Source organism: Aspergillus eucalypticola, assembly GCF_003184535.1.
Source record: "Aspergillus eucalypticola CBS 122712 chromosome Unknown BO83scaffold_3, whole genome shotgun sequence".
Taxonomy (NCBI): Eukaryota; Fungi; Ascomycota; class Eurotiomycetes; order Eurotiales; family Aspergillaceae; genus Aspergillus; species Aspergillus eucalypticola.
The window spans coordinates 823,786-851,208 of NW_020290277.1; the positions used below are offsets into that span (position 1 = coordinate 823,786).

The 27,423-nt window shown below is 51.8% G+C and overlaps 7 protein-coding genes across 7 annotated transcripts; 3 read left to right on the forward strand and 4 right to left on the reverse strand.

Annotated features, from left to right (window-relative positions):
• Positions 1-973: 973 nt before the first annotated feature.
• BO83DRAFT_454402 (type I polyketide synthase) lies at positions 974-9,917 on the reverse strand. Its single transcript, XM_025536969.1, has 9 exons — positions 9,453-9,917; positions 9,113-9,381; positions 8,573-9,006; positions 8,351-8,507; positions 8,099-8,290; positions 7,585-7,999; positions 7,347-7,506; positions 5,835-7,281; positions 974-5,777 (listed from the first exon to the last, which is right to left on the reverse strand). Exons 1-9 carry the CDS (start codon positions 9,799-9,801, stop codon positions 1,134-1,136), a joined length of 8,067 nt encoding a protein of 2,688 aa, XP_025392215.1. The 5' UTR covers positions 9,802-9,917; the 3' UTR covers positions 974-1,133.
• A 435-nt stretch (positions 9,918-10,352) lies between these two features.
• Positions 10,353-11,290, reverse strand: BO83DRAFT_423370 (uncharacterized protein; the record flags this gene model as incomplete). Its single annotated transcript, XM_025535091.1, has 4 exons — positions 10,353-10,942; positions 11,009-11,086; positions 11,169-11,187; positions 11,249-11,290. 4 exons carry the CDS (start codon positions 11,288-11,290, stop codon positions 10,353-10,355), a joined length of 729 nt encoding a protein of 242 aa, XP_025392216.1.
• A 300-nt stretch (positions 11,291-11,590) lies between these two features.
• Positions 11,591-13,427, forward strand: BO83DRAFT_454415 (cytochrome P450). The gene is made up of 3 exons (XM_025536970.1): positions 11,591-11,703; positions 11,789-12,668; positions 12,762-13,427. The coding sequence occupies exons 1-3, from the start codon at positions 11,626-11,628 to the stop codon at positions 13,409-13,411; spliced, it is 1,608 nt and encodes a 535-aa protein (XP_025392217.1). The 5' UTR covers positions 11,591-11,625; the 3' UTR covers positions 13,412-13,427.
• A 1,108-nt stretch (positions 13,428-14,535) lies between these two features.
• BO83DRAFT_434199 (uncharacterized protein) lies at positions 14,536-16,324 on the reverse strand. The gene is made up of 4 exons (XM_025535765.1): positions 16,047-16,324; positions 15,840-15,972; positions 15,675-15,783; positions 14,536-15,579 (listed from the first exon to the last, which is right to left on the reverse strand). The coding sequence occupies exons 1-4, from the start codon at positions 16,239-16,241 to the stop codon at positions 14,658-14,660; spliced, it is 1,359 nt and encodes a 452-aa protein (XP_025392218.1). The 5' UTR covers positions 16,242-16,324; the 3' UTR covers positions 14,536-14,657.
• Positions 16,325-16,842: 518 nt separating this feature from the next.
• BO83DRAFT_454425 (uncharacterized protein) lies at positions 16,843-18,279 on the forward strand. Its single transcript, XM_025536971.1, has 3 exons — positions 16,843-17,169; positions 17,254-17,707; positions 17,793-18,279. The coding sequence occupies exons 1-3, from the start codon at positions 16,962-16,964 to the stop codon at positions 18,142-18,144; spliced, it is 1,014 nt and encodes a 337-aa protein (XP_025392219.1). The 5' UTR covers positions 16,843-16,961; the 3' UTR covers positions 18,145-18,279.
• A 1,899-nt stretch (positions 18,280-20,178) lies between these two features.
• On the reverse strand, positions 20,179-22,603 carry BO83DRAFT_375009 (ATP-binding protein). Its single transcript, XM_025530350.1, has 3 exons — positions 22,349-22,603; positions 20,823-22,288; positions 20,179-20,766 (listed from the first exon to the last, which is right to left on the reverse strand). Exons 1-3 carry the CDS (start codon positions 22,365-22,367, stop codon positions 20,461-20,463), a joined length of 1,791 nt encoding a protein of 596 aa, XP_025392220.1. The 5' UTR covers positions 22,368-22,603; the 3' UTR covers positions 20,179-20,460.
• A 3,174-nt stretch (positions 22,604-25,777) lies between these two features.
• Positions 25,778-27,044, forward strand: BO83DRAFT_132881 (ankyrin repeat domain-containing protein). The gene is made up of 2 exons (XM_025526112.1): positions 25,778-26,588; positions 26,679-27,044. Exons 1-2 carry the CDS (start codon positions 26,058-26,060, stop codon positions 26,985-26,987), a joined length of 840 nt encoding a protein of 279 aa, XP_025392221.1. The 5' UTR covers positions 25,778-26,057; the 3' UTR covers positions 26,988-27,044.
• Positions 27,045-27,423: the final 379 nt, after the last annotated feature.

Below are 27,423 nucleotides of genomic sequence, written 5' to 3' on the forward strand. Positions count from 1 at the left end.
TTCCCGTCCGCTCAGCCGTACTTAAGCCACACGCCGGGAGGTTAGTAGTTGGGTGGGTGACCACCAGCGAATCCCTTCTGTTGTATGTTTTTATTTTTCTTGTGACACTATAGTATCTAGTGAAATCACATTGGTTACATGTCGCACTCAGAAAATACTTAAAGCTAATTAGATAGCTAGGTATGGAGCACTATTTGTTCATTGTTTGAACAACTTTGGTGGTTCCCTCAGCTTCCTCACTGCTTGTACCAGCCTGGTTCCAAGTAGCGGCGGATAGGACAAGGACTATATACTTTATATAATCATAGTATATTCATTACTATCGTGTAAATCTATTCCACTCTATGGCTGTCAATATATTACTAAACTACCTAATGTTTTTTAAACTTATTATACTCATAGCCAGATAAAATGTTAATTTAATACTCTTGCCTTCCCCCGAAAGTTGGGGTAATGGGCCCGAGGAAGGATTGCAGCCGTCTGCACGAGCCCGGAGTTTAAATAAGGTCCCTACCGCACTTGGTCCTTGCTTTCTTGCTTGGTAATATCTCGCAAGCTGATGCCGTCGTAGCAGAAAAGGGAATTAAAAGGTCAAGGGAAAGCAGACGATATTTTCAGGAGCTGTATCTTGGAGGATCATGCTATAAGGGCCTTCGCAACAACACGAATCCATCATGGTGGCTGAACCCAGATGGACTGTCGGGCCACATCGCTTCATGTCCACTCGCTAGACTGTTATTTAATTCCATCGGCTCGAAGCAAAAGATCCAATAGAAATCATTTTACGTTATGATTGATTATACCATTAGGGATATCCTATGATTAATATCGTTCTTACAGAAGCCTAGTGGTGTACTTTGATTGAGAATTCCAGGCATCCCGTTCAACAACCTGTCAGGCATACGTCTGAATCCCTTTCCACCGTTCTCTTCAGACCGGTCAGATATTCGCAGTCCCGCAGCATTGGCGTAGTGGGTACTTTCCCTTCTTCTTTTCTTTCTTCCGCTTCATTTACCTATTCCTTAACGACAGGGCTAGTCAAAACCTTTTCGAAAACTGTTTATTGACCTGGACATAGTACCAATGAACAAGATTTCCAAAGGCGACAGCCATCTGGCTTTCCTGCCTTTCTTTCAAACCCACCCCTTCTTCAACATACTACGTATGGCCACCAACCGGCCCACCCGTTCGAAGCTCATCCCACCCAGGATCTCAAAGGTGGACACGTCGGCCTGGAAGATTTTGGCAAACCAGCTGCGAATTTCCACCGCCAGCAGTGAATCGACGCCGCAGCTGACAATGGGCTGGCTCGCCTCCACATCCTCATCGGCCAACCCGGAGAGACTGCGCACGATTTTAGCGATGAGGGCCTGGGCAACGATCTGCGTGGCCTCCTCCAGGGAGGCGGCCTGGCCCAGTTCAGCCCGGAAGTCGCGAGCCGGACGACGCCCGGGTCCGCTCTTCGAGTCCAGGTGCTGGTGGGAGGCGGTCGAGACGCGATGAAGAAGGCCAAACAAGGCCCGCTGCATCCATCCGGGCTCATCCAGTCCGCGCACCTGCATGGCCTGAGGCGTATTGATCCCGAACACTGTCTGGCAGTTGGCTAGCGTCAGGGGCGGCGCCTCCGATGGCGACACCGCCACGACGACAAGGTCCTCCTCGTCCTCGTCGCTGGCGTCCCTCATCGCACGGCAGCAATAGAACTCCAGCAGGGCCAGGAACTTGGGGCGGGTAATCGGCACCATGGATCCGCCGCCCAGCAGCCGGTCTCGGATGGTCTGGTTCTGCGCCAGGAACCCGTCGTCGACCATGGCCCCGAGGTCGAGACTCACGGCCGGCAGCCCGCGCGCCACGCGGTATCGTGCCAGGCTGTCCTGGAAGGTGTTGCCCGCGGCGTAATTGGACTGGCCGCGCTGGCCCGCGACACCGGACACCGAGGACAGGCAGACGAAAAAGTCCAGCGGTTGGTGCTGGAGGCAGGCGTGGAGGTTCCATGACCCGGCAACCTTGGGCTGCACGGCGGCGACCCATTGGGCGTGCGTCATCTCGGCTAGTAGGGTATCCTGCAGAACCATTGATGCCTGGATGCAGCCGCGGATCGGCGGCATCGCGGCTCCGGTAGGGGACTGGGCGTCGTGGAGCACACGCGACAGCCTCTCCTGATCGGCGAGATCGCAGACAGGCGCGTGCACACGGACCCCCGCCCCGTGGAGCTCGGCCACCAGCTGGCGGGATTCAGGGCTCTGCGGCCCCGAGCGCGAGAGTATCAGGAGGTGGCGGGCGCCGCGCTCGGCCATCCAGCGCGCGATACTGCGGCCGATACCGCCAAAGCCGCCTGCGAGCACATAGGTGGCATCGTCCAGGAAGCCCTGGGTCGGCATCGCCGCGGGTAGGGTCATCGGCACCGAAGCGGTAGGGGTGATCTCGATAACGGTCTTGCCGCTGGTCTTCCCGTCGGCGAGCGCCGCAAAAGCCTGCTGCACCTCCGTCACAGACCGTACGCGCAATGGGTGGGCGGGTTGCAACACGCCTTGCACGAACAGCGACATGATGGTGTGAATGCCTCGCTCGGCCTGCTCCGGACGCTCGAGCATCCAAGTCGATCCATCAAAAGCCGAGAAGCTTACCCCCCGGTTGAAGGGAAGCATGGGGAGTCGCGCGTTGTCCAGGATATCTTTCTTGCCAATCTCCACGAACCGGCCATAGGGCGCCAGGCAGTCCCACGAGGCTAGGAGACACTCGCCGGACAGCGAGTTGAGCACCAGGTCCACTCCACGACCCCCGGTAGCATCCTTGACGCCCTGCGCAAAGGCCACATCGCGGCTGTAAAAGATACGTTCCTCCGGGATCGCGTACGTGTCCATGAGAAGATCTCTTTTGGCCTCCGAGCTTACGGTCACGTAAACATCTGCCCCCAGGTACTGGCTGATCTGGATCGCTGCTTGGCCGGTGCCGCCAGCACCGGCATGAATTAGTACTTTCTCCCCTTGGGTCAGCCGTCCGATCTGCACAAGGCTTGTCCACGCGGTGACGAACTGCGTCGGGATGGCGGCGGCGGTGGTGAAGCTCATGGCCTCCGGCAGGCGACACACACACTGGACCTTGCTGCGGGCATACGTCTTGAATGCCTCGACCGTGGACATGCAGACGCGGTCCCCGACCCGGACCTTGTCTGGGGAGCAGGCGGACCCTACACGTGTCACCACCCCAGCGCACTCATTGCCCAGAGTGTCAGCGGGCACACGGCCGAGGGCAATGAGGCAGTCCTTGAAGTTCAGTCCGACGGCGTGGACTTGGATCTCCACCTCGTCTGCCGCCAGCGGCACCGCATTGTGCTCCTGATCCGCAACAAACCGCAGCGAGTCCAGGAGCCCCGGGGTTTGCGTCGTGAGTTTCAGCGGCATTGGCGCCTCCTGCCATGGCCGGTCCTCCGAGATCAACGGGTGGAGGATTCGATGCACACCCTCCTGGCAGTATCGGTCTTGCTGGAGTCGGGGGATGTGAAACAGGTCATTTCCTTCTGCAGCTCGCTGCTCATATTCCATCTCGTAAGCCTCCGATGAGGAGGGATCGGCGGCGGGCCGCAGCATCTGTTGGACGGCTAGCAGAAGGGCTTGCAGCTGGGTCTCGGAAGGAGTGTTATTCATGGGCGCCCTCGTCAGTCCGAAGCGGAGAAACCGGTGCCCTTCCTCTTCAGCGAGGCAGACCCGCGCCAGACCCGTGACCATGTTGTATGCTGGGTCAGAGGAGCCATCGTCAACCGTGCAACTCACCCAGGCCACATTGTGACTGTGGCGGATCATCCGCTGGAGCGCTGCAAAGCCATCAGGGTTCATGCTGCGTAGAAACGGCCGATCCAGGTCCAAGTCGACGGTCACGATGGTGAGCCTCGTCCCGGGTTCCACTTGGTCCATTGGGGTAATCTGGCTGGGGGCTCCGATGTGTTGCAGATATTTTTGGATGGCAGTTGCGTAAGGAGCACTCTGTTCCTCCCCCTGAGGACTGTGAGTTGGATGAGACACGATTTTCACTACCGCTGGGGCCGCAGCACCCGGTTTACCGAGCTCTTGCAGGAGCATGCCAGCTCCGTCGGATGAGGGCTGGCGGCTGCTAATCAGTACGCTTAGCTCATGGCAGGCATCGCTGCGATAGTCGCGAAATTCTTGCTCCACGCCTGTGAAGCCCGTCTCCTGCAGCAGTGCGTCCCAGGTGGACAATGGGACACAGGGACCCTCGCTGCGATAGTCCTCAGAACTAAGCCACCAGCCCGGTAGCAGGCCCATGATGAACCCACTTCGTCCCAAGGCAGGGGCCGTGATCTCGAAGAGAATCAGCTTCCCTCCGGGACGAAGCAAGGCCCGCGCCCTCTGCAGCGTTGCCCGGAGGTCCTTGGTAGCGTGGAGTACGTTGGCCCCGACCACCACATCGTAGGACTCGGGGGTATACCCTTGGCTCGAGAGATCGTCCTCGACATCCAGTCGGCGGAACAGCAGGCCGGGATACCTTTCGAACCGGGACTTGGCGGCATCAAAATAGGCCTCTGAGATATCTGAGTAGGTATACTCTTGATACCGCGGGCCGGTCACCTCTAGCTGTCCCTGTTTCTCCCCGAGCGAGTGTAGTATGGCGGCGGTTGTGCCCCCCGTGCCAGCGCCGATTTCCAGGTAGCGGGCGTTAGGATACTTGTGAGAGTACAGCTGGAGGTATCCATCTAGCTGGGTAAATGCCGACGTGTCACTGCCGCTCAATTCGGCGTAGAACGAATCCAACATGGACGACCCGAACAGCAGCTCCAAAGGGTCCATTTGACCGACGACCAACTGGTCCAGGTGGCGGGCGACTGCCACATGAACTCGTCCCTGCGCGTTGACTTGCTCGAGCTGGTTCATCAGGGCATTGCGGTAGTTTAAGTCTCCAGCTAATGCCGGCCAGCTAGGCTCCCAATGCGGCGTCTCGCTAGCTTCGATTCGCCGGACCTGGCGGCGAGCCCAGTCCATGTATTTTTGCAAGTGAGGTTTCGACGGATTCACCCCCGATGATGTGATCTGCGACAGCATCGAGTAATGAAGGAAGGCCAAGTCACGATAGAAATCGGTAGGGTCCCCGCTGGTCGTGTCCAGGCCCTCATGAGATGATGGCATACTGCTGCTGCTGCACCACTGAGCCACCTGGGGCCCAGTCATCAAATCCAGATCGGGTTTCCAGACCAGGTTCCAGGTACAGTCCTGCGCCCCATGGTCGACGTCGGTCACTTGATCGGCCATGTCATTGACGATTGTCAGCCGAACCCCTTCCAACTCTGCCAGCAGACGCGCTCGGTCATGACTCAAGGCATGGGATTGCACTTCGCACCCGCGACGGTCGGTGGCCACAATCTCTGCCAGGGCGTCCAGCGTGTTCTCTGACGCTGTCTGCAACTCCGATGACGACGACGATGATGACCATCCAAGGCCCGAAGACGCTATCCAGACCCGTCGAATGTTGGAGGGGATGGCCGTGGATCGTCTGCGTGCGGGATCCTGCGTGAGCGCCACCATCGGCATGTGCAGCAGCGCATCGAGCGTGCACGGATGCACAACATAGTCCACTTCGTCATCATCCTGTGGATGATGGACCTTGACGACGGCGCGGCAATCCTGGCCGCCAGCCCACTGTGCCTCGACAAGAGTGCGGAAGGAGGGCCCGAATTCCAGACCATGTTGGGCAAGGCGCTCATAGAAGGCCGCGATCTCCAAACCATGATGCTCTCCTCGCTCCTCCCACTGGTGCTGCTGCTGCTGCTGCTGCAGGGAAGCGTGCCGGTCCTGCAGACTTCGCAGGCGAGCTTGCGCGACGCGCTGGGTCCCAATGCCGGACTCGGCGACCCCAAAATCAACCCGGATACTTCCTGTGCAGATTTCTTCCCATTCACCCTCCAGATATGCGCATAGCCGGAAATCCGACCACCAGCCACCGTCTCGACTGCCGCCGCCGGCTCCGCCCCCCGGCTGCTGCTGCTGCTGCTGCCGGCGCAGGATGAATTGGACTTCCACACCCCGCTCGTGGTCGGGGATCACCAGCGCTGTGCTCAGGTTAATGTCGCGGAGCTCATAGCCGAGGATCGGTCGATTGATATACGCTGCTCCGGCGAGCTGGACCTGCTGCTGCATGGCCTCGACGGCCATCGCCATCATGCCGGCAGCGGGGAAGAGGATCGTTCCATTAATCTGATGATCTTCGATCCAGGGATGCTCGGAGCGCTTCAGGAAGTTGCCCCAACGCGCCTCCAGGGCGTTCCAGTCCACCGCAGCCTCCCCGAGCAACTTTGATCGGGGCTTGCTGCGGAGCCGATGGTTCCTGCTTGTTCGACTCTCATGGAAGAACCGCCGCGAATGCTCCCAGGCATATGGGGGTAGGTCGGCCAGCGAGACAAGCGCAGGAGGCATGACCGCGAGGCCTTCCCTCTCGTCTGAATCTGTCTCGGACGAGTGGGGCTCGTGGTTTACCCGGTTCCAGTTGATCGATAATCCCAGGCACCACAGATGACCCACTGAGCGGAGGAGGGCGTCAGCCCCTGGCTGGGCCCGCTGCAAGGTAGCGAGGTAGGTCATGGGATGGTCCTGTGCCTGAAGGATCTCTTTGATCGGCCCGCGCAGGGCCCCGTGGGGTCCAATCTCCACGCAGGTGTTGATGTCCATCAGGAGCCGGTGGCTGCCGTCGAGCTTCTTTACGACCCCTCGCTTGCTCAAAAGGCTTTGAAAGGCCTGGAGGAAGCGCACGGGTCGTACCAAGTTGCTTGCCCAGTAGCTACCCTGGCGCAGCATCTCGGCGGGGACGCGCTGGCCCGAGACGGTCGACACCATGACGACCGCCCCGTCGGTGCGCTGCAGCAGGCCCTGCTCCCTTCCGTGTTCCCCGGGATCGATCTCCCCGATTGCGCTCGCGTACGCATCCGCCACCGAATGCAGATGGTTGGAATGGTAGGCCACGCCAGTGGACAGCTTGCGGGCGAATATCCCCGCAGCGTCGAATTTGGCCTTCAGCGCGTCGATGGCCGCCTCATCTCCCGACAGAGTCACGTTATTCGGGCTGTTGAAGCACGCGATGCTGACCCGACTAGATCCCATTCTGCCCTCCCCTGCATCGGATCCATCCAGATACGATGCAGCGTCTGCCGCAGAGAGTCCCACTGCCAGCATCGCACCGGAAATTGTTGATTCTTGCAGTCGAGCGGACACCAGCTTGCCCCGTAGAAACGCAACTCGCCAAGCGCTGCGCGCGGAAATGGCGCCACAGCAGTACCTGTGATAATTCCCTCAATTTGAGCACCCAACTGTCCAAAGGGATGGAGGGAAGTTTTCGCTTACGCTGCAGCAATTTCTCCCGACGAGTGTCCAATGACCACGCTGCACATGATACCAAAGGTATTGAGAAGGTCCACTAAAGCAATTTGGACGACCGTGCAAAGGACCTGGCTAATCTGAGGCTCGTTGATCCGACTTGTCTCTGCCGGCTTTGCCAGTTCATCTATCAGAGGATACGGTTATCGAGCAGCTCGAATGTGATCACGCCCCGGCAGGGGGTGGGTAGATGAGAGATGCTCACCTAAAAGTCTCCAATCGCAACCAAGAGCGCGCAGATCTGCATCCGCCTCTTCTAAGCGCCGACGGAAGACGGAGTATACACAAAGGTCGGCGCCCATTTGCGCCCACTGCGCACCCTGGCCGGTGAATACGAACGCGATCTTGGGCGGCGTCTTTGGCGACTTCACCGCAGGCGAAACCATCGCTCGAAAGTCGTGCAGCGGTACGTCTGAGGGGACGACCGCACAGGCGCGCCAAGGGAGAAAGGTCCGGCGTTGGGCGAGCGTGTATGCCAGTGCATCGGAAAATTCGACTGATGGGGGAGTCGCCGCCTCCGCCGTTCCGCCGCCGCGGGACTGGAAATATTCAGTCAGGCTGGTGACTGTTCGAGTGATACCTGCTTTGTCTGATGACGATAGTGGCAGGAGCCGGACACGCTTTTGCTGCACTCCTGCTGCTGCGGTAGGAGCCACTGAAGAAGATGATGGTAGTAGCGGTGGCTCACGGTTGGACCGTTGGTCGCGCAAGACGTAGACGGGGATAATCTCTTCCCGAGGGGTGGAAGAATCCGTGCGCGGTCGATATGCCACGCCGTCCAACTGGTGCTCCAGTAAGAAGTGATACGCATCATCCAACACCGCGTGGGCGTTGGAGCCACCGAATCCAAACGAATTGACGGAAATTCGTCGAAGACCCGGACGAGGCCAAGGGATCCCTGACCGAGGGAACTATTCAGTACGGAAGAGCGTCAGCTGTACGCCACACGAACATGGGTAATGTTCCCGAACCTGAAGACGTAACGCAGCCTCATCGATCATCGATTTGACGCTCTGCAAATCGGCAATAGCGGGGATCCACCCTCGCTCCAGCATGGCAACTGCCTTGATCACCCCCGCGATACCGCTGGATCCCTCCAAATGGCCAATATTGGCTTTGACGGAGCCCCTAAAAACAGAGAATGCATGCCTCGTTAGAAGACATAGAAGAGCCCAGTGGGAACAGAAACATACACATAAAGCCGCTCACCCGGGCGCCGGCTATCTCGGAAGCTCGCGCCTAGAGCCTCCGCCTCGATGGGATCGCCGGCTGGGGTTCCCGTGCCGTGCGCCTCCACGTATGCCGTGCGAGCCTTATCCAGTCCAGCACGCGCGTAGCACTCATTGATAAGGGCCTCCTGAGCGCTCATACTTGGCTGGGTGATTCCAGGGGTGTACCCGTTCTGGTTGCACGCAGTGGAGCGCACCACGGCGCGGATGGTATCGCCATCCCGCAGCGCACAGCTCATCCGTTTAAGGACCAACATGGCTACACCTTCCCCGCGCCCGTATCCATTGCCTCGAGCATCGAAGCTATAGCTGCGGCTGTCGGGGGAAAGCATGCTCATCTCCGACAGGATATGGAACATATCAGGGGCCAGAATCAGATTGGCTCCTCCAGCCAAGCACTTTTGTACCGAATTCATTCGGAAACCGTTAGCCGCAGAAAACCATACACACTGTCTCACACAGATGTCCCAGAGGAAACAGTTGTCTCTGGGAGGCGAAACTTACCATATCAGTCTGGCCCGCGCGCAGCGCCTGACAGGCTAAGTCCAGGGCGACCAGGCTACTGGAGCAGGCGGTGTCCACGTTGATACTAGGGCCCATGAAGTTGTAGAACCAGCTCACGCGGTTCGCGTTCAGCGTGGTGGTGATGCCCGTGGCTGCGTAGGGTGCGCTGTCGCGCACATCTTTCTGGTAAAGTTCCTTGTAGTCATCGGTGAAGCAGCCGACATAGACGGAGGCGTTGGACCCCGTAATCTGCTCGATGGGGATCCCGGCTACATCAAGAGACACACAATTATCATCCCGAACACGAAGGAATGGGGGCTCGAGGGCTGGTTCCGCCTACCATTTTCCAAGGCAACGTAGCTGGTTTCCAGGAGCAGTCGCTGCTGGGGGTCCATGGAGGCTGCCTCCACGGCTGAGATTCCAAAAAAGGGTGCATCGAATGCAGTGATATCTTCAGCTAAGAAATGTCCTCCGCTCACCGTCGGGACTGCGGCTGCAGCCTTGGGCCAGTAGGCGCCCGTAACATCCAGACGGTCAGAGGGGAATCCTTGCGACACGCAACGGGCCTCGGTGATCAATCTGAAGAAACGATCTAAATCTGTGGCTCCAGCCGGGAACCGGAGTGATAGACCTACGATCGCGATGGGCTCAAGGCAGTCCTTATCGTTGTGCGAATTGTCAAAAGCCATTGTGGTGCAGCGATGGTCGAAGAAGAAGTGGAATTGGGAAAATATCCATACAAAGAGCGAGACACTCACATCTCTAGCAGTCTTGAACGTGAATCAGGGTTAGTTTTTATATGATCTAATGCTGATACCCTTTAGCGTCCTCTTTCATTGGACTCTCGAGATACTGTAGATTATTTTCCTTACCATGTAATTGCCACAACTGCCACGCACATACCGTGCACACCCAGCCAACCCTAACACTCCGGAAGGAGCAACAAGTCTAGGCCATTGCGTCCAAGCTTCCAAACTGCCAAGAGGTGCAAGACGGCTCCTAGCGTGAGGGGCTGATGCCAAACGAACCAGCATTTATATGGTGGGGGTGGGTCAAAAACAGTTTCGCCCCCAAACTAATCTCCGATCCCTGCGACGGCAAACAAGACTAACTACAAAAGACAAGTGGATAGCCTCATCAAGAACTTAACCGATCGAACTATTTATTCACCATTTCCCTTTCCCTTGTTCCACCAATGGGCACAGGGTTTTTCTTCAGCACCCATTCCTTAGTCCCCACTCTAATGCAGTGAGACAGCCAAGTGAATCGTTTGGCGAATGGCCCCCAGAGCCCCCAACAGAGACGCCCGTGACCTCGAACCAGGGACCTCATGTCCTCCATCATGCACGAACACTGCCCGCCACTCCGGCTTGCACAGCCGGCTCAGGACCACACTGGTGCCTGGGTAGCTGGTGTCATTTTGGCCCCATATGTGTGCGGTGGGCAGCTGCAACAGGACCGGTAGTGCTGACGGGGTCGCGGTTCCTTCCCTTTCCGCCTCGGCGATGGGTGCCAACTTGCATCCATCAGGCAGTGCGGCCGCTGTTGGTGATGGTGACCACTGATAAGGAATTCCTCCGGAGAGAAAAATCGCGCATCGGATGCTGCGCGCTCCCGCCGGGGAGGAAGAGGCCGCAGACCGAGCCCGCTCAATCAGAAATGAAGCAGCCAATTGAGCTCCGTGCGAAAAGGCCAGAATGCCATCAAAGGGCCCCTCAGCTATGAGGAAAGCTTCAAGCTGCTCCAGGGCCGCCGCGTAGGTCTCTGGTTGGCTGGGGTCAAAGTATGCATACCCTTCGTCGCTTTCCTCCGAAAAATAGGGGGCAATGGCTGTGTTGGCATTCAACCGGTCAGTCAGCCTTGTCTAAATGCAATGATCCATAACATATACCATACCAGGATCAATAGGACAGGGGATGGTGCCTTCGACATAGTCGAATGTATGAGAATCACCGAGTTCATGTCGTAGGCTTGCTAAAGGTTCGCAATGTTGTTAGGGCTTTCCATCTTGCTTGCACCAGGCACAACTACAAGTGTGCAACTGGGTTTTACTGACCAGTCTGAACTTGAAGGATCTTTTCCATAGAGAAGTCAGAGTCGGATTCTCTATACTCGGCCAGACTCAAGCAAACTTACCCGGCTGTTGGTCCCTATTCCGTGCAAGCAGAGAAAATGCATGATGGTGATTCACGAAATGTAAAATGGGTCGCGTTCCGATGGGCAGGTATCGTACTGGGTAATGTGCGCTCAAGAAAGTAGAACAATAGAGAATCAAGATTTCGGGGTGGTCTATACGAGAGAGGCCGGGGAATCGATCGATTAGAAATACGGTGTCTGACGGGATATCCCCGGAGCCTAAGTAGAAGTGCTAGGTGAGGGCAGTGGGGGCCAAGGGACATTGTGGACACAAAATAATTCCCGGGTTTTAAATTCACTGTCCCTGCCTTCTAGATTCTTAGACACATTACACCATTGTCACTTTGTCACTTTATCAGTAGGCTTCGTGTTCCAGTATGCTTGACAACTTCATTCAATTGGTGCTGGGCACCATCTCGCTCGGCAAGCTCTTATTTGCCATTCTCTCTGCTGCTGTGGGTTGTCCGCTGCACTACATTCCATTCCCTAATATTTTTCTTATTGATGTACGATGGCCTCCATGCTCACACATATCTATAGGGCCTGAGTTATGTGGTGTATCAAGTCCAGTTCCATCCCTTAGCAGCCTATCCCGGTCCTTTCTTGGCCAAATTGACCAACCTATACTCGGTGGTGCACGCCATGCGTGGCGACCGACATGAAGATTTGTATAAACTGCATCAACGCCATGGCCGGATCGTTCGCATTGGACCTAACCGCGTGACTATCCTCGATGCGCGAGCTCTTGAGCCCATCTATGGCCATCAAGCCAACGTGCAGAAGTCGCAATGGTACCACAGTTTCTACAGCGTAAGTATCTTCAACGCCATTGACCGCAACGTGCACGCGCGCAAGCGCCGGGTAATGTCCCAGGCATTCTCCGACCACGCTCTACGGGGTATGGAGCCGCACATTCTGTCCGCCATCCGCGACTGGTGTCTGGCGTTGGGAGACGAGCATCCAAACCAGGGTCAAGGCAAGCAGAGTCAGGCCAGCAAGGCCAGCAGCAGCAGCGGTGGCGACTGGTCGCGCCCCAAAGACATGGTGCACTGGAGCGCGTGCCTGATCTTCGATGCCCTTGGGGAGATCTGCTTTGGGAAGACATTCAACACCACTCGGAGTGATGAAAATACCTTCTTCTTCCGCTTGATGGCTGTCAACGTACGCATCTTGAATATTTGTGGCCAGATGCCCCTGCTCCGTCGCATTGGCTTCGATCAGTACCTGCGGATGGGGACTGCCGGCGACCGGGAACGCCAGATCGCTTTCTCTCGCCAACAACTGAGCACCCGATTGGCGGCTAATCCCACGGAGCGTCGAGACATCATCTACTATTTGCAACAGGCCCGCGACCCGGAAACTGGGGAAGGGTATTCAACGCAGGAATTGATCAGCGAGTCGACCTTATTGTTAGGCGCGGGTGAGTTCTGGCCTTTCAATCCTTTTCTTCACCTCCAGCCGCTATCCTCTACACTAGTACTGTTGACTGACAATCTTTCTCACAACCTTTCAGGGGCCGAGACAGCCAATACAGCGCTCGCCTCGACATGGTTCTTTCTCGCGCACCACCCCGCCATCCGCGAGCGCCTGACGAATCTAATCCGGGCACACTTCGCCTCACTGGAATCGATCGTCTCCGGGCCCGCCCTTTCCAGCGGGAAGATGGGCTATCTCCGGGCCTGTATCGAGGAAAGCATGAGGCTGTGCCCACCGGTGCCCATGGACCTGCCGCGCGAGGTGCTCCCGGGGGGTTTGCAAGTGCTGGAATGGGAGTTCCCCGCCGGAACTATCGTGGGGGTCCCGACCTACTCTCTGCATCACTCCCCGGAGCACTTTGACCGCCCTTACGAGTATGACCCCAGTCGGTGGATGCTGCGCGGGACCGAGGCCGCTGACGAGGGTGCTGGAGTCTCGCCCGAGGTCATGGCCCGCCAACGCGCCGCTTTTGTGCCGTTCAGCCTCGGGCCTCGCGCGTGCATCGGTCGCAATGTGGCTATGCTCGAGCTGGAGGTTAGCGTCGCACGTGTGCTGTGGTTGTATGATCTGCGATTGGCCCCGGGGATGGAGCATCTCGGAGTCGGGCGAGAGGGCGAGTACAAGATGAAGGATAATTTCATCGTGGGCAAGGAAGGCCCCATATTGGAATTTCGGAAGCGAGAATGAAGAGGGGCGGTGGATCCAGCGTATGATATTATTACTAGTCTGGATAGATAGTAAAAAGTATTACGGTTCTAAGTCATCTGATTTGATTTTACTGAGCGTCGGGGTTTTGGCGCTTTCTGAAGGAGAGCTGGTATTGAGTCGAGGTATGCTGTAGGGCTTTTTCTGCTTGCCGGGAGTTGCCGACAGAAACTCGCGGGTCCAGTTCATCAGGGTCGGACCCTTCCCCGCCTAATGAATCTCTCGATTGGCCCCCAACTGCGCCAAGTGCTTTATCGGGTCCCTTGCCTCTTTGGGTAAAGATATTCATATCTCCACTGGGTTAGTGAATGAAGAAGGAAAAGAAATAATAATAATAAAATTAGATAAAAGTAAATCAGTAAAGAATCTTATTATCTTCTTGCTACGGAGTAGATTGGTCCCCTAAGACCGAGCGATAGTAAGACAGCGAGGCAGAGCCACGCACACACGGTTTACTGATTCTCTCAACACTACAAAATCTTGCCTCTGCCTTCGCGAAGCAGCTTTATAATATTTGACAACGCCTGATTAGTTGATATATGTATCCTCTACTGCTTCCTACACCCGTATTTCTGACCTTTGGTGGATTCTTGGGTAACACAGCCAGCGCTCGCAGGCTTATTCAAGTGCCATATTTCTCATTATCATTACTGTATATGAGGGGGCCAGGTTTGTAGTTGTGTAATTGCAGTTTTAATGCCTCTCAATGGCCTCATTTTTGACAATTCAGGTGAGCAGGTAGGCTGGCGAGATAGGTAGAAGTCTAATTTAGATTGCAAAACTGACAGGGTAGTATATATTACATACTGCCATTTTAGCGCTGGGATCAATGTAGCAGTTTGCACAGCGGCGCAGGTGGCGAGGAGGAGACGGGAGAGAAAAAGGTGGGGGCTGGGGGAGGGGGGGCCGCCGTCACATTTTAGAAATTAGGCGACACGGTTCCTAGTCACTGATTGTGGAGTGGCCTTGAGTCTGCCTGGTCAGAGGAGGGTTAGACTTAGCTCAATAGTCCCTGTTCCTTCCGCTAGAATGACAAGTCAGCTCCATGCCTCCGTCAGCCATGCCACCGTAGCTAATAGTACGTAATTTTCCATTACTATGGTGGTATGAAAATAGGTGCTGCCGGGAGCGCCGAAGCCAGATAGTGAACAAAATTTATCAAAACGCACGGAGTCCCCCGGACTGAATGATATAGCATAGGCGCCACCTCAGAGAGCAGCCTTTCCTACTACAGCTTGTCCTTCCTGACCTTCCGGGCTTCCCCCTTCCTACCTGTAACGGCTAAAGGCTTCAAAACTCGATACCACGTCTCCTCTAAGGTGAGATGACTGCGTCCCTTTTGCTCCTCCGCCCATAGCCTCTCGGCCTCGCGAAACCGTGTCATCTCAGACTCCAGCCACGCCACACAGGGCTCTGCAACCTTTTGAACCGCCTGAAACGGCATCAGATGGCCCTGCCCTGCTAGCGTCACCTCCCGGACCCTCCCCTCGGGGATGCCCCCACTTCCTCCCACCCCGGTGCCGCACGTCTTGATTCCCTCGCGCATCTCGTCAAGCTTGAGAAAGGTTGTAGCTCCCAGCACCCATAGACACGATGGTCGTAGAGTTGGCAGCCGGAGGAAGACGCTCCGGGGCTCGGGACGATACATCGGGATAAAGGCGGCGAGCGGGTCGAGATCTGCATGGGTGGCCCGTGGGATGGAGATGCGGCCCGTTTCCGGTGACCGGGCGCTGAAGTTCTCGCGGATCTGGGCGAGGAGGTCGTGATACTTGGTTGTTGTAAGAGTCACTGGGGTTGTAGTGTTCGTCGTGGCATCGTGTGATTGTGCTGGAGGTTGAGAAGTAGGTGATGCGGTGCTTTGAAATTCCGCCTTCACTGCGTCCACGTCCGGATACAGCGCGGTGGGCAGCTCGCGGAACCCGTATTGCGCCATGCGAGCCACGCAGCGGGGATCCCAGCCATGAGTAAAAGCGCGATTGGCACGCAGAGCCACCTCGCGGCTGGGCCAGACATCCTTGCGATAAAGGGTATAGTTGATCGCCCCGGTAGCGTCGGTGCCGAACCCCATGGGCGGGGGTGTCAATTGGATTACAGGGTCAATCAGTAATAATGTGGTGAAGAGTCGCGGGTGAAGATACGCCAGATTGGTACTGTTAAAACAAAGAAAGAATGACGAGGGAAGAAGTCAATCATTGTTTTTATGAAGATGATGAGGGGAGAGGGAAGTGTGGGGGGATGATCGCACATTATATTTCCACCGAAGCTGTGTCCGACTCCCACGATCGGACGAGGCATTTGCTCTCGAAAGTGGTTGATCATCAGGAAGAGATCCCGAGAATGATCCATCCAGGAACCTGACTCTTCATTAGCCTTTGGTTGAGGTGGGTATACAAGAGGGTAAATAGCTTACAGTCCATGCTGAGTTTGTCTTCATTTAGAATTCCACTTACGTTCATACTGGCGCAATCGGCGGCCCAGATGCTGCGGATCTGAAAATTGTTCGCCTGCTCCAACAGTGTATCCCACAGCGGTTCATACAATTCCTGACCATCAGGTATCAGCCTCAAAGAATGACACATAGCAATGGTTACACTTGGTTGGACAGGAATGGAAGTACCTTGGGCAGAGCTGCTCCATGAGCGGCAATGATTGTGACGGCATCTTTCGGCACTGGCTGGGCTTGGTTTCTGGGGGTGTATTGTTTAACATGTAGGTGCAAAACATCCTCCTGATTCACGGTGCTTCCGGGATACTCCCGAATGTGACAGCACGGAACGACATGCTCGGTGATAACGAAATTTTCGCTGGACATGATGGTGGTGTCAAAGAAGAATTGGATAGGGTTGCGGGCGTGTCATGGAGGAATGGGGGCGGCTCTGGAGAGCGAGGAAGAGCGTTATTAATGAAGTGGACAGCACCATCGAGGTGCGGGGGGAGGCGGAAGTGCGGAAAATACAGCAAGTTGGTTAAGAGGTTTCACAGGGGGCTTTCTTTTTGGTTTTCTTTGGATTTTTTTTTCCCCTTTCTTTTTCTCTTGTAGACTCTTTTTTCTTACATACAAAACAGGCGGTGACCTGACAGCTTTACCCTTTTAGGATTGAGACTAAGTTAGCACCTTGCACAGTCAGGGTGCAATCGAGCAATTAGCCGCCTTCGCATGTCAGCACCCGGCCCAGGATGGTCTTGATTAATTCACTTGGCTTTACTACAAGTTCCCCTCACATCCTTTACGCCAACCTGTTCCTGCCCCAATGTCCCGTTCCCGCCCCCATGTTCTAAGTAATTCGGTCTGCGCCGCCCTCCCCAAGTCCTACTATCACCACCCCTGTCAATCACTTTAAAGCGCACGCACCCTCTAGTCATCCCCAGTATGTAGAGTAGTTTAAGAATGAGCAATGCTCCTGGGGGGATTCTGGGTATTCCCGTTACCCCACTTAAGCGTGTTATTTGCCTGTGTTCCAAATCTATCCTTCACGTACCAAGCAGTATCTGACTCAAAAACGAAACAAACAACACAAAGCCAAAGCACGCAATGGCTGCCTCCATCAGTCCTGAGCGCATGCTTGAATATTCTGGCGACACACTGCGGGATGTATCCATCGCTTTTATCGTGCTGGTCACGCTGGCGGTCATACTACGCTTCGTAGCCTTGAGGTTAAGCGAGAAACCCCTGAGCATTGATGATATTCTCACGATTCCCGGATATTTGTGTTCTGTGGGACTTTGTATCCTTTCTCTGGGTAAGTCAAGGTGTTGATGTTTCCTCCGACTGTCATGGGATCGCTTCCCCTAATTTCTCTTTATGACCTACCTAGTGAGCATAGATATCGGTCGAGTCGGCTATCATCTAGATGTTGTAGAAGTGATAGACCCTCAAGCCCTGGTTCCCTGGGCCAAGTGTCTCTATGCCACTCCCATCATCTACTCGGCCGGGTGTTGCTTTCCGCGTGTTGTCCTCCTCACGCTCTACCTCCGCATCTGTGAGAAAAATCGCCGCTATCGTTTCGCCTGCTATAGCTTGATGGCCTTTATTGTGATCTTTGCCATCGCTGATATCATGGCTGGGGCCTTTGAATGCTGGCCGGCGGCGTATCTCTGGGATAAGACTATCGTTGGTGGTAAATGTGACAACATTCCCATGTTCTATCGCTGGGGCACTTTACCAAACGTCATCATCGACGTCGCGATGCTTATCCTGCCGCAGCCTGTGGTCTGGAAGCTGCAGGTTCCAGCACAAGTCAAATACGGTCTCGCAGTGACTTTCCTGACTGGTAGCATGTAAGTCACTGCCTTCTTTTCTCTTTTCTAACAGTCTTCAGCTATGACTAACCCGAGGGACGTTTCCCCGTCTCCCTCTTTCCAGTGGCATGGTAACGTCCATTTGTCGATGCGTCGCATTCTTCACCAACAATCCCTTAACCGACGGCACCTGGCTTTCCGTCACCTTTCTCGTTTGGAGTGTGGCCGAAGTGGGCGTATATCTCATTGCTGCGTGTTTACCATGTTATCGGCCTCTTCTGCGTCTCGCCATCAACCGTGGGCGAATGACATCGATTCGATCCCGATACGTCCACCAGAAATCAAGCCGAAGTTCCGCCGGTCGTATCACTGCAACTCCTGAGCCCGACGTCGAGATGAGTCCTTATCTAAAAGCCAAGTCGGACCAGTGTCGGGAAAGCGATGAGCAGGTCTTAGTGATGAAGGGCTCTAGTTGACGAACCTATCTGATCTCAATATGGTTTCTTCGTTTCCCTTTCCCAATTCGGTTCAATTTCCTACTATTTCTTATTTTTTATTTTTTATTTTTTTTGTAGGGCCTCTATTAAACGATAATGTCGCGCGATCAACCCTTAGCCCACATAACCTGCGAATCATTATCCTTTGCCGCCCTCAACCTAGAAGTCACCTGTATTCCCTAGCGTGAGCAGTGTCTATCCAGCCGCAATTGCTTCAGCGCCGCCGCCGCCGCCGCCCAGAGGCTTATCGTTCGTGGCCTGAATCATAGTCCGGCGGGATATACGGACCCCAGAGGCCCGATATGGATGTGACCTTTGATCCACTCCTTGCTAATTTTGATTGGGTCGGGACCACCTTGTCAAAACCGTACCACTTGTCACCGGAAATACCGGTCCATGCAGCCATGGGTACGCTTGGAGTCGATGAGAAATCATACAAGGATGGTGATTGAACGGGACGGAGGTTAGGAGAGGGGTGCGTGAGAGTAGCCATCGTGACGGTGGCCAAATCTAACCCCTTTGGATAGATCGAGGAATCGCAATTTATATTATGATAATAAAAAGAGAATGAACATAAATATAAAAGAATAGTAAATAATATAATAAATCAACAAAGAGATATAGAGAAAGAGGATAAAATAACTGAATTCTTTCTTTTATTTATATGAAGCTACTAAATTTTCATTTATTATAAATATATTTTATAAAATTGCTTGTTATCAGGCTACTAATCTCGCAAAGACCAGTTTATTACTTGGATATAGACTATCTTTCTTATTGTTATATCATTATATAAGTCTAGAGTATTTCATGGTTGATTCCTTACCTAGCCAACAGGCTTTTTACCATGACAAGTAGATCCTATCACATGAGCCTACCTCTTTCTTCCGCAGGCGGACGGGTCTTCCTGATTGCTGGATATTTCTTTAATCATGCACAAAGAGAGACCATGAGTACCCTTCTAATCTTCTAATTGGTCTAGTACCCTGACACATCAGCTATTAAGTTTATACATTTCCTACTCTGTTTAAATTTTATTTTCATGGAGCCAAATAACATCAGTACTTGAGCTAGCCGGCAGGAGACAGCAACTGAAACCCCCAAAGACAGCCGGCGGAGTGAGTCAATGCTGCTAAGTAACATAGAAGAAGCTGGACTTGCTTCTACTTCTTCACATATAGATCTAAGATAATATGGAGTATTACATTAGGCATAGCCTGGTAAGTTGAGCGGTGGCATTGGGTGTTAGGGACGTGGATAGGTAGTGGTTCCCAGGGTAATGCCTTGGTGTGTTTATTGTGATTTGTCGATATATGTAGATCTACTACTGCCGGTCTACTGTAGAAGATTGTCTCTGGATCGCATTCTGTTGAAGCGGGAATTAATGAATGGTTATAGGAAAACAGAGCTTTAGATACTCATAATTCCCTGATATAACCACATGTGCACATCATCCGGAGCACTTTCAATGATACTTCGAAGCACACCTATGTCGCTCACAACAGGAAGTGAACCAGGATTCTCCTATAATCCTATTAATGGTACTATGGCATGAGCGACTGTCGAAGAAAGACTGATTAACAAGCCACCGGCACTGCTCAAGGAACTGCGTCCTGCAGTCACTGTTGCATATTTTTGTATCCCTTCCGACGACACCTGGATTTCTCCAGCCATAGCATCGCATTTATCTAATCCTATAGTGCAATTCTTTATTATTCCTCTTCTAGTAAAATCTGATTATAGATTTCACAGCTAGTACTTATACATATACTCCTCTGATATTCCCATATATTACTTAAACTAAGAAGTGAATTTATCTCAAGAACGACACAGATAATTTCAGGAATATTTCTATAGATTTTATGATATCTAAGAAGTTTTAGATAGTCCTATATATCTAAGTCTCCTAGCAATTAGTATGACAATGCAGGATTAGATGTCTAGTCTGGTAATTTAACCAAAAATCAACGGAAGATTTAGGTGTGCAAGCTTGAGGATTGTTACTTAGTTCATCACCTAAACATATATCATTGCGAAGTACGTAACAAGCTTTCGTAAAGTGGGCTCTTGAGGAAATATATGCGCAAGCTGGGAGGAAAGGCCCATGTGATCATCGCATCCGTGCCATCAGTTGCACTGTCTCACGAAGAAAACCAAAGGAAAATAAGTGAAAACGAAAAAAACAAAAAGAAATGAATTTCAAAATTGTCGCACTACAGTATGTGAAAGACTGAGAGCTGCAAGTTCGAAATATCTCAACGAAAGAAAGCAGATACTCAATTGACCATGGTGGTGCTAAACGGATCTCAAACTCAGGATCGTTTGAACATCTTCATAGCCGACGCTGGTGTTTTCCTCTTGGGCAAGCAGATGGGCGGTTCGGAGCACATTCTTGATCTGTCGGCCATTCAACTCCAACTTCGCAATTTCGTCAAGCTGTTCGTTGGAGAATTTTTCCACGTTTGGAGCAGCCAGGAACTGCATCCAAATCTGACGTCTCGTTTTCTCAGTAAGTTCCGGGTAGCAAATCGACACGTGAATTCGGGATTCAAATGCCGGGTCCATGTTTTCGGCACGGTTACTGGTTAGAAATAGAATCCCCTGGATTCTGTGAGATACTGTGCGAGCAGGAGAGCGAGAGGACTTTCATATCTTACCTCATAGTATTCCAAGACCCTAAGGAATATGGAAACTAACTCATTTCTCGCGAGATCAGCTGAATTGCGAGCCTCCATAAAAACATCTGCCTCGTCAAGGAGAAGGACAGCTCCCCATTTGGGAACAATAGAGAGAACGTCCTTCAATCTTTCTTCAACTCTTGAAGGACTTGTACCAAGGTCTGCCGCACTCAAAACGTATAGAGGTACTGTCATGACCTCTGCAACACCCTCAGCCGTCAAAGTTTTGCCCACTCCGGGAGGACCACGGAGAAGCATAATAACGCCACGTCCTTTTCCCTGGACGACATCATCAAAAACTTCAAGACCATTCGACTTCGACTTGGCAACGGCAAGGATGAGTTTCTTCAAATGTTGCTGATTGTCTGGCAGGACCAAGGATTGAAACGCTTGCGCGTTCCAGGTAATGTCTGTGACATTGTCGACAAAGAACTCGAGCCATTTCTTGTCTTTGAGAGCATAACCACGCAACATTGGTGTGGCTATCATCCTTTGAACCTCGGAAAGATCTGCCGCGATGGTATTTGACAACTGAAATTCTTCGTCCGGATTAAACGTGATATATGCCGCCGTGTCAATTACGATGCGACTTGTGATGTTGAGTTTTACCTCACGACCGAAAAGGTATCCCTTGCCGACTCCATCATATTGCTTGTAATGGTATCCTCTCAGGCTCTCCCAGAGGCTTCCACGCAATAATAATTCTTTCTCAATTGCATCCCTGTTTTCGTGATACGCCAGGGGTGCTACAGACAAATCCGTGATAGGGCATGTTCCTTCGAATGCCTCCAGTTGGAACTCATATGTTGAAAACCCAAATTTGTCACCATCAAAGTCGATGTACTTTCCGTTCAGTTCAAACTTACCGCTTCGACAATCCGTATCACCTGTTCCACAAATGAAAGCACGGGGTCGATTATCCAAGACACTAAAAATGATGTCACCTGGCTGGAAAAGGGTCCAAAGCAAGGCGTGAGTCACGACACCGTTTGAGATAAGATCGGACTTCCTGGAGATAGTATCATGTAGTTCGCTTTCTAGAAGCCCATACAGCAGGTCGACATGTGCCTTGGTCGTCGAATCTTGTTCACTCTCTCGAGCGGCTGTGAATTTTTCCCAGCGATGAACGAAAGGTTTGAATGGCGTGCTGAACTCGATTCGGTCCAGGCTCATCGTAAGTCCTGGATATCCCGCCATTACAGGAGTGAGAAACTTCTTGAGCGGTTCACTTTGCAGTACAATTGAATGAATTGTAAGACTCTTGCGACCATCGTAACATTTGATGTTTCTCACAATGATCGCGTAAGAGCTTGATTCAGCGCCCTCGGCCGGTTCGACCAGATTTTCAGGGATTTCTTTAGTCCACGATGCGCGACCCCTATTATCTGGCTTTGTTTGATAGAGGTTAAATATATCGCAAAGAGAGCCTGGAGAGACGGTTTGGACTGAAGAGAATATACTCAGTGAGCTTCATATCGCATAAACTCCAATAAAACCTGACTTACTCGTAGAGCTACTCAGCATTTTGAAGTTCATAGGAAGGTTTGATTCAAGGAATGACAAATGAGGAGGATGCCATGCAATATTGGTGCATTTGCCGAAGGTGACTTATATGCAGTATTTTATGAAGTGCTCTAATGAAAAGTATTTTGAGCCTCATTCTTTTTGCTACCCATTTTGTCCCTTTGAAGCCCGACAGGATGGACTGGTGTGACATGCGCCAGTCTTCGGGGTTTGTTTGGACTGCAATCACAAGCAACAAGAGAGCCTCATTGCGCCTTCGGAATGTCGATATTGGTCGTGCGCTGTCCTAAACACCCTTCACCTACCCCGCAAATTTAGGCAGCAGGGCTTTAGTGGTGGAAGCCTGGCAAATTGTCTTACATACAGCCTTGTCCGCCCGGATGTGAGTCTGCCTTGGCAGCATGCATAAGCGTGCTCTGCGCCAATCATCCTAGTGTCCGACGGCCGATCACTGAGGGCTTGATTTATGAGCATCTTTGCTGTCGCCGCAAACATTCCAATGTGGTCTGAACGCAGGTAGTTTATGTTGAGACAGTAATCTCTCCGTCGCTAGTCTGACTAGGCGCGATATATCGTTTTTGGTCTAGCGGTTAGCGTTCCGACAGTTTATTTACTAAATAGTCTAGGTTGTGTATTGATGCCTGAAGGTAGTGACGCGGACCACTTACCATAGAATGAGGGTCTCGCCCAACTAATATATGTGTATATAGTATATTGTGTATATATTCCTTAATGACTACAAATGTCATCCACTGATATCCTTTCCCCAAGCTCGTTGCTGAATGCATAAAAAGCCACATTTATACTTTGTTTGCTCATTTTCCAAAATTATGGAAGCTCACCAAATGTCTCCCTATGCCGACGATGAATATACGGGTGGATGAAGTTGCGCTCGTCCGATCGAGCTGGAAGAAGGTGTAGAAACCGATGTGATCGTCTTCTCGACGGAAGAACTGGTTTAGTTCGTGCTGGATCGTGTACCCAGAAATATAAGATTACGGATTCGGGGTTATTCAATTCTCAATCGGTGACCTAGACGGGGTGGGTGGGTGCCTTGGGGTAGTTTGCAGTGGCCTGGGATGCGGATGGGATGGGTTGTTATTAGTAGAGCGGGGGGAGCAGGGGGTAAGAGCGGTTGTGGTTGGGGTCGAAAACTGCCATAGCTCTTGATGGCTTCTAGAATCCCGTCCACAATACGCGAAGACCCCTGGGCTTGTATATTTTCCACTCCACGCTTGAAGATTATCGCGACCTTGGGCCTAGTGGAGAGTTAAGAAGATACCGGTAAGTTTTCGAAATGTCTTTGACTGGGGATGATAGAGCACAAGGCTGGGAAGTTATTGTCTCGGTTTCGTCTCGGTTGGAGAGGTTCTTCCACACCCGGTCATCATTACTGTCTAGAGTGAAAGATTTTTCATGTACAGTATTTGCCTAAGCTGTTTCGACAACAAGCGGCAGGCTTTCCAGATGTATTAGAGATAGACATGTAATCACTCTGGAAAGATCAGGGAATATATATCTTGTTATACAAGGTTGGGCCTGAGAAGTTAGAGCTTCTTCTTTCTAAAAATTGATCATTAGAAAAATAGCAAAATGAGTCATGATAGGTACTGGAATAATATGAAATAGGGAATAAGATTAAAATAACATTTGGTCAATAATATTATAATGATGATATAATGATGAATACTAAGAAATCATAGGTTAACAGAACAGAAAGTAATATAAAAGTAATATTACTAGTCTTAAATAAGACTGTGTGAATTGGGTAGTCCTACACAGTAGACTAATACTATCTATCTAACATGGCTACTTATTCGAATATTTACTAACATCAATCTATGCATAAGATTTACTATCTTTTGAACTAAATTATAAAGATAGACTGATAAATAAGTAGCTGAAGACTGCGAGCATGCAGTGTATGCAGTATGCCGGTTGTTGTTGTGTCGCCATACTGTTAGTTATAAAGCTCGCTTTTTTGGGAGGATTGGTCGTTTATCCGCGGCTACTTTACTCCGATGTTCACATTTCGGTCACGATTCGATAATCGCTGCTCAGCTGATTGTTCCCGGAGCTTCCATCTACAGGCACAGAACTTGCAGTGGGAGAAATATCCCTCATTAAGGGCAACTATGGCTAGGGATTACTCCCTAGATCCCTGCCAGTGTGGTGTCTGATAGTACACGTCAACTGCCAGGTGACTGCCTGCAGTTTCTCAGAAAATCACAACCGAATCAACCAATAATACTACAGGGATAACACATATCTCATGCGTAGCCTTGTCTACCCTTTTGATGTTACTTTTTCTTCATATTACATGAGCTGCAACGAGGCTTATCTTTGTTTCGAGGCCCCCCAAAGCAATGCAAGATGTTATTTGGTGGCGGTTCACAGCAGAGCCCTTCTCCACTTCATCCGGCTTAGACATGTTGAAGTACATGTAAGACTTTAGCAAGTGAAATTATCGATGACTTGGAAGCTAGCCTGAAATGCTAACCCAGTCCATGTTTCCGAAGTATCCCGCTTTTTGCAAGGCTGCGATCTTAGGTAGCAGCACTAGCGTCGCTTTGCCCGAAAACACCCAATATGCTTGATAGTGAACCACACCGCAAGAAATTGGGGTTTGCGGCTGAAGCCTTGTTCTTTTACTGAAGAAGTCTTCCTTGGGCTTGCTACATGAGCCCGCCAACTTCGTTTCTACCCCCAAAGTCTTTGAACACGTCTATGCGCCCTGCTTGCTATACCTTACTGCAACAATCTGGTTCTGTTCTTATTACTGCTCCCTCACAGATCATGGCCAATGAAGATCAGTCCCTTATTCGAACGAAGAGTATACTGTGGGATGGATATGTGCGCTGCCAGTGGAGTTCGCCGCGGCGAAAGCAATGCTTGACGAGGAGCACGGCAATCCGCAAATGCCACCATCCAAAGCTGACAGTAACTCGTACTTGCTGGGATCTATCGGTAAATTCAAAAGTTGTTGTTGCTTGTCTGCCCCTTGATCAACTGGGTGCCGCCTCTGCTGCTCTTTGTGCAAAGGAAATGCTTTTCACGATAACGATAGCCAGACTTCTCTCGCGCATGCATTCAGGTCTGGAAAGATTGAGGCAGTACAATTTCTATTAGCGCAAGGCGCTGATCCCGACGTGCAAGATGAATTGGGAGACACACTCCTTTGCGACGCAGCGGCATCTGACGACGAAGACATAGTCAACGAGTTACTTCGAAGAGGCGTTCGAGTCAATATCACGGGTAGTTCAGGGTTTACGCCTCTCCACTATGCTGCCAAGGGAGGTTCTGTCAATATAGTCAGGGCGCTCATAAATGCTGGTGCGTATTTGAATGCTCATGATAGCGATCTAAATAGCCCGCTGGCGTATGCGATCATGCATGACTCCAATGAAGCTGCACTGCATCTACTCAGATGTGGTGCAGATCCGAATCTTGAAGATAGAAACGCAGAGGTTGCTCTCTTCCATGCCACCAGGAAAAGCAATGTACAGATGGTCGTTGCATTATTGGAGCATGGGGCAGACCCGAATTCTTTGAATAAAGAACACGAGTCTCCTCTCTTTCTCGCAGCAGGCCAAACTGACACGGAAATTCTGAAGTGCCTTCGACGCTTCAAGGCAGACCCGAGAATCGAGAACAAGTACATGCAAAGCCCTTTGTTCCCTGCGTTTAGAAATGGAAACTGTTCAGTCATCGACGAATTGGTCGACATGGGCCTGGATGTTGATAAAACAGATGATAAGGGCAACACGCCGCTCTTTTACGCTGCTGAGAGTGGTAAGGAATATGCAGTACAAGCCCTCTTGGCGAAAGGAGCAGATATCGCATCGAAATCTGCGCCAGGAGACAGCTCTCTTCTCTGCAGCTCGATTCGGGCGGATTTCAATTGTCAAGCTCATGTTGGAAAACAACGTTGATCCAGACCCAAAAAATATCGATATGAAAACACCACTGCTATGCGCTGCAAAGGGTCTATGCCCTTATTCCCCACGACGTGAAGACTGGGACGTTGCGAAAAATAGCAGGGTCGTATCACTTCTTGATGCCGATGCCGATGCTAACCCTCAGCGTTCTTTGGACAGTAAAAGTTCTACCTCAGAAAATCAGCTTCTGGCGCCGTTGTTGTATACAGTCAAAGGAGGATACTCTGACTTGATTAAGGCCCTTTTGAATAAGGGGACACAGGTCTACCTTTCTCCAAGGCAGGTGCAGATAATCCTTGAACAGGCCATTTGCTTAGGACACCGCAATATGCTAGAGATGATGCTAAAAGAGGGACCCATCACATTCAGGGAGCGTGCAGATATCCCAGCACTCGTGATTGTGGCAGCAAAGTCAGGAAAGAAGGATATATTGGAATTCCTGATGGTGGAGCATTCAGTCTCTCCAGAAACAAAAAGCACGGCGCTACTATTTGCAATGTCTAACAAAGAAGTTGAGACTGCACGCTTCCTCTTACACCACGGAGTAAAGGCAACTCTGCTCACTGGCAAGGCTCAATCTGCCCTTCATTTTGCTGTGTTTTGTGGAGACAAGAGAACCGAGTGGTCCACAACAACAATATTCCAATCACCGAGACAAACCGAGACAAACCGAGGCCGATAGACTCATGTTGAGACTAAGCAAACTTCTTCATCACATCCATGTGATTTCATGGGTAAGTGTAGTAATGCGGTATCTAGGCTTACCTATTACCTTTGGAGTAGAGTTTCACTCTATCAGTAAGGTTGTGGGATTTTCGTGCTAACCATCCAGTTCTGACTGTAGGCGGGATGTTTTGATTGGGCGGAAGTATTAGGCTTATGGGTGTCTCGGATGACCGGGTACCTGAAGGTTAATAACGGCATTCTTGATCTTTGTGTGGATGAACAAGTAGTAAAATGGTACAGTATCCACTTCGGTGGAGTCATGAAGCCAAACATGGTCCCTTTAGTCGTTGCCTACCGAAGCGCCTTGGATCCGGAAGGGAAAAGCCTGTAGATATGAAAGAGAATCCACTGTAACCACTGTAGGACGAGCAACATGCCGAATGTTTTACCCC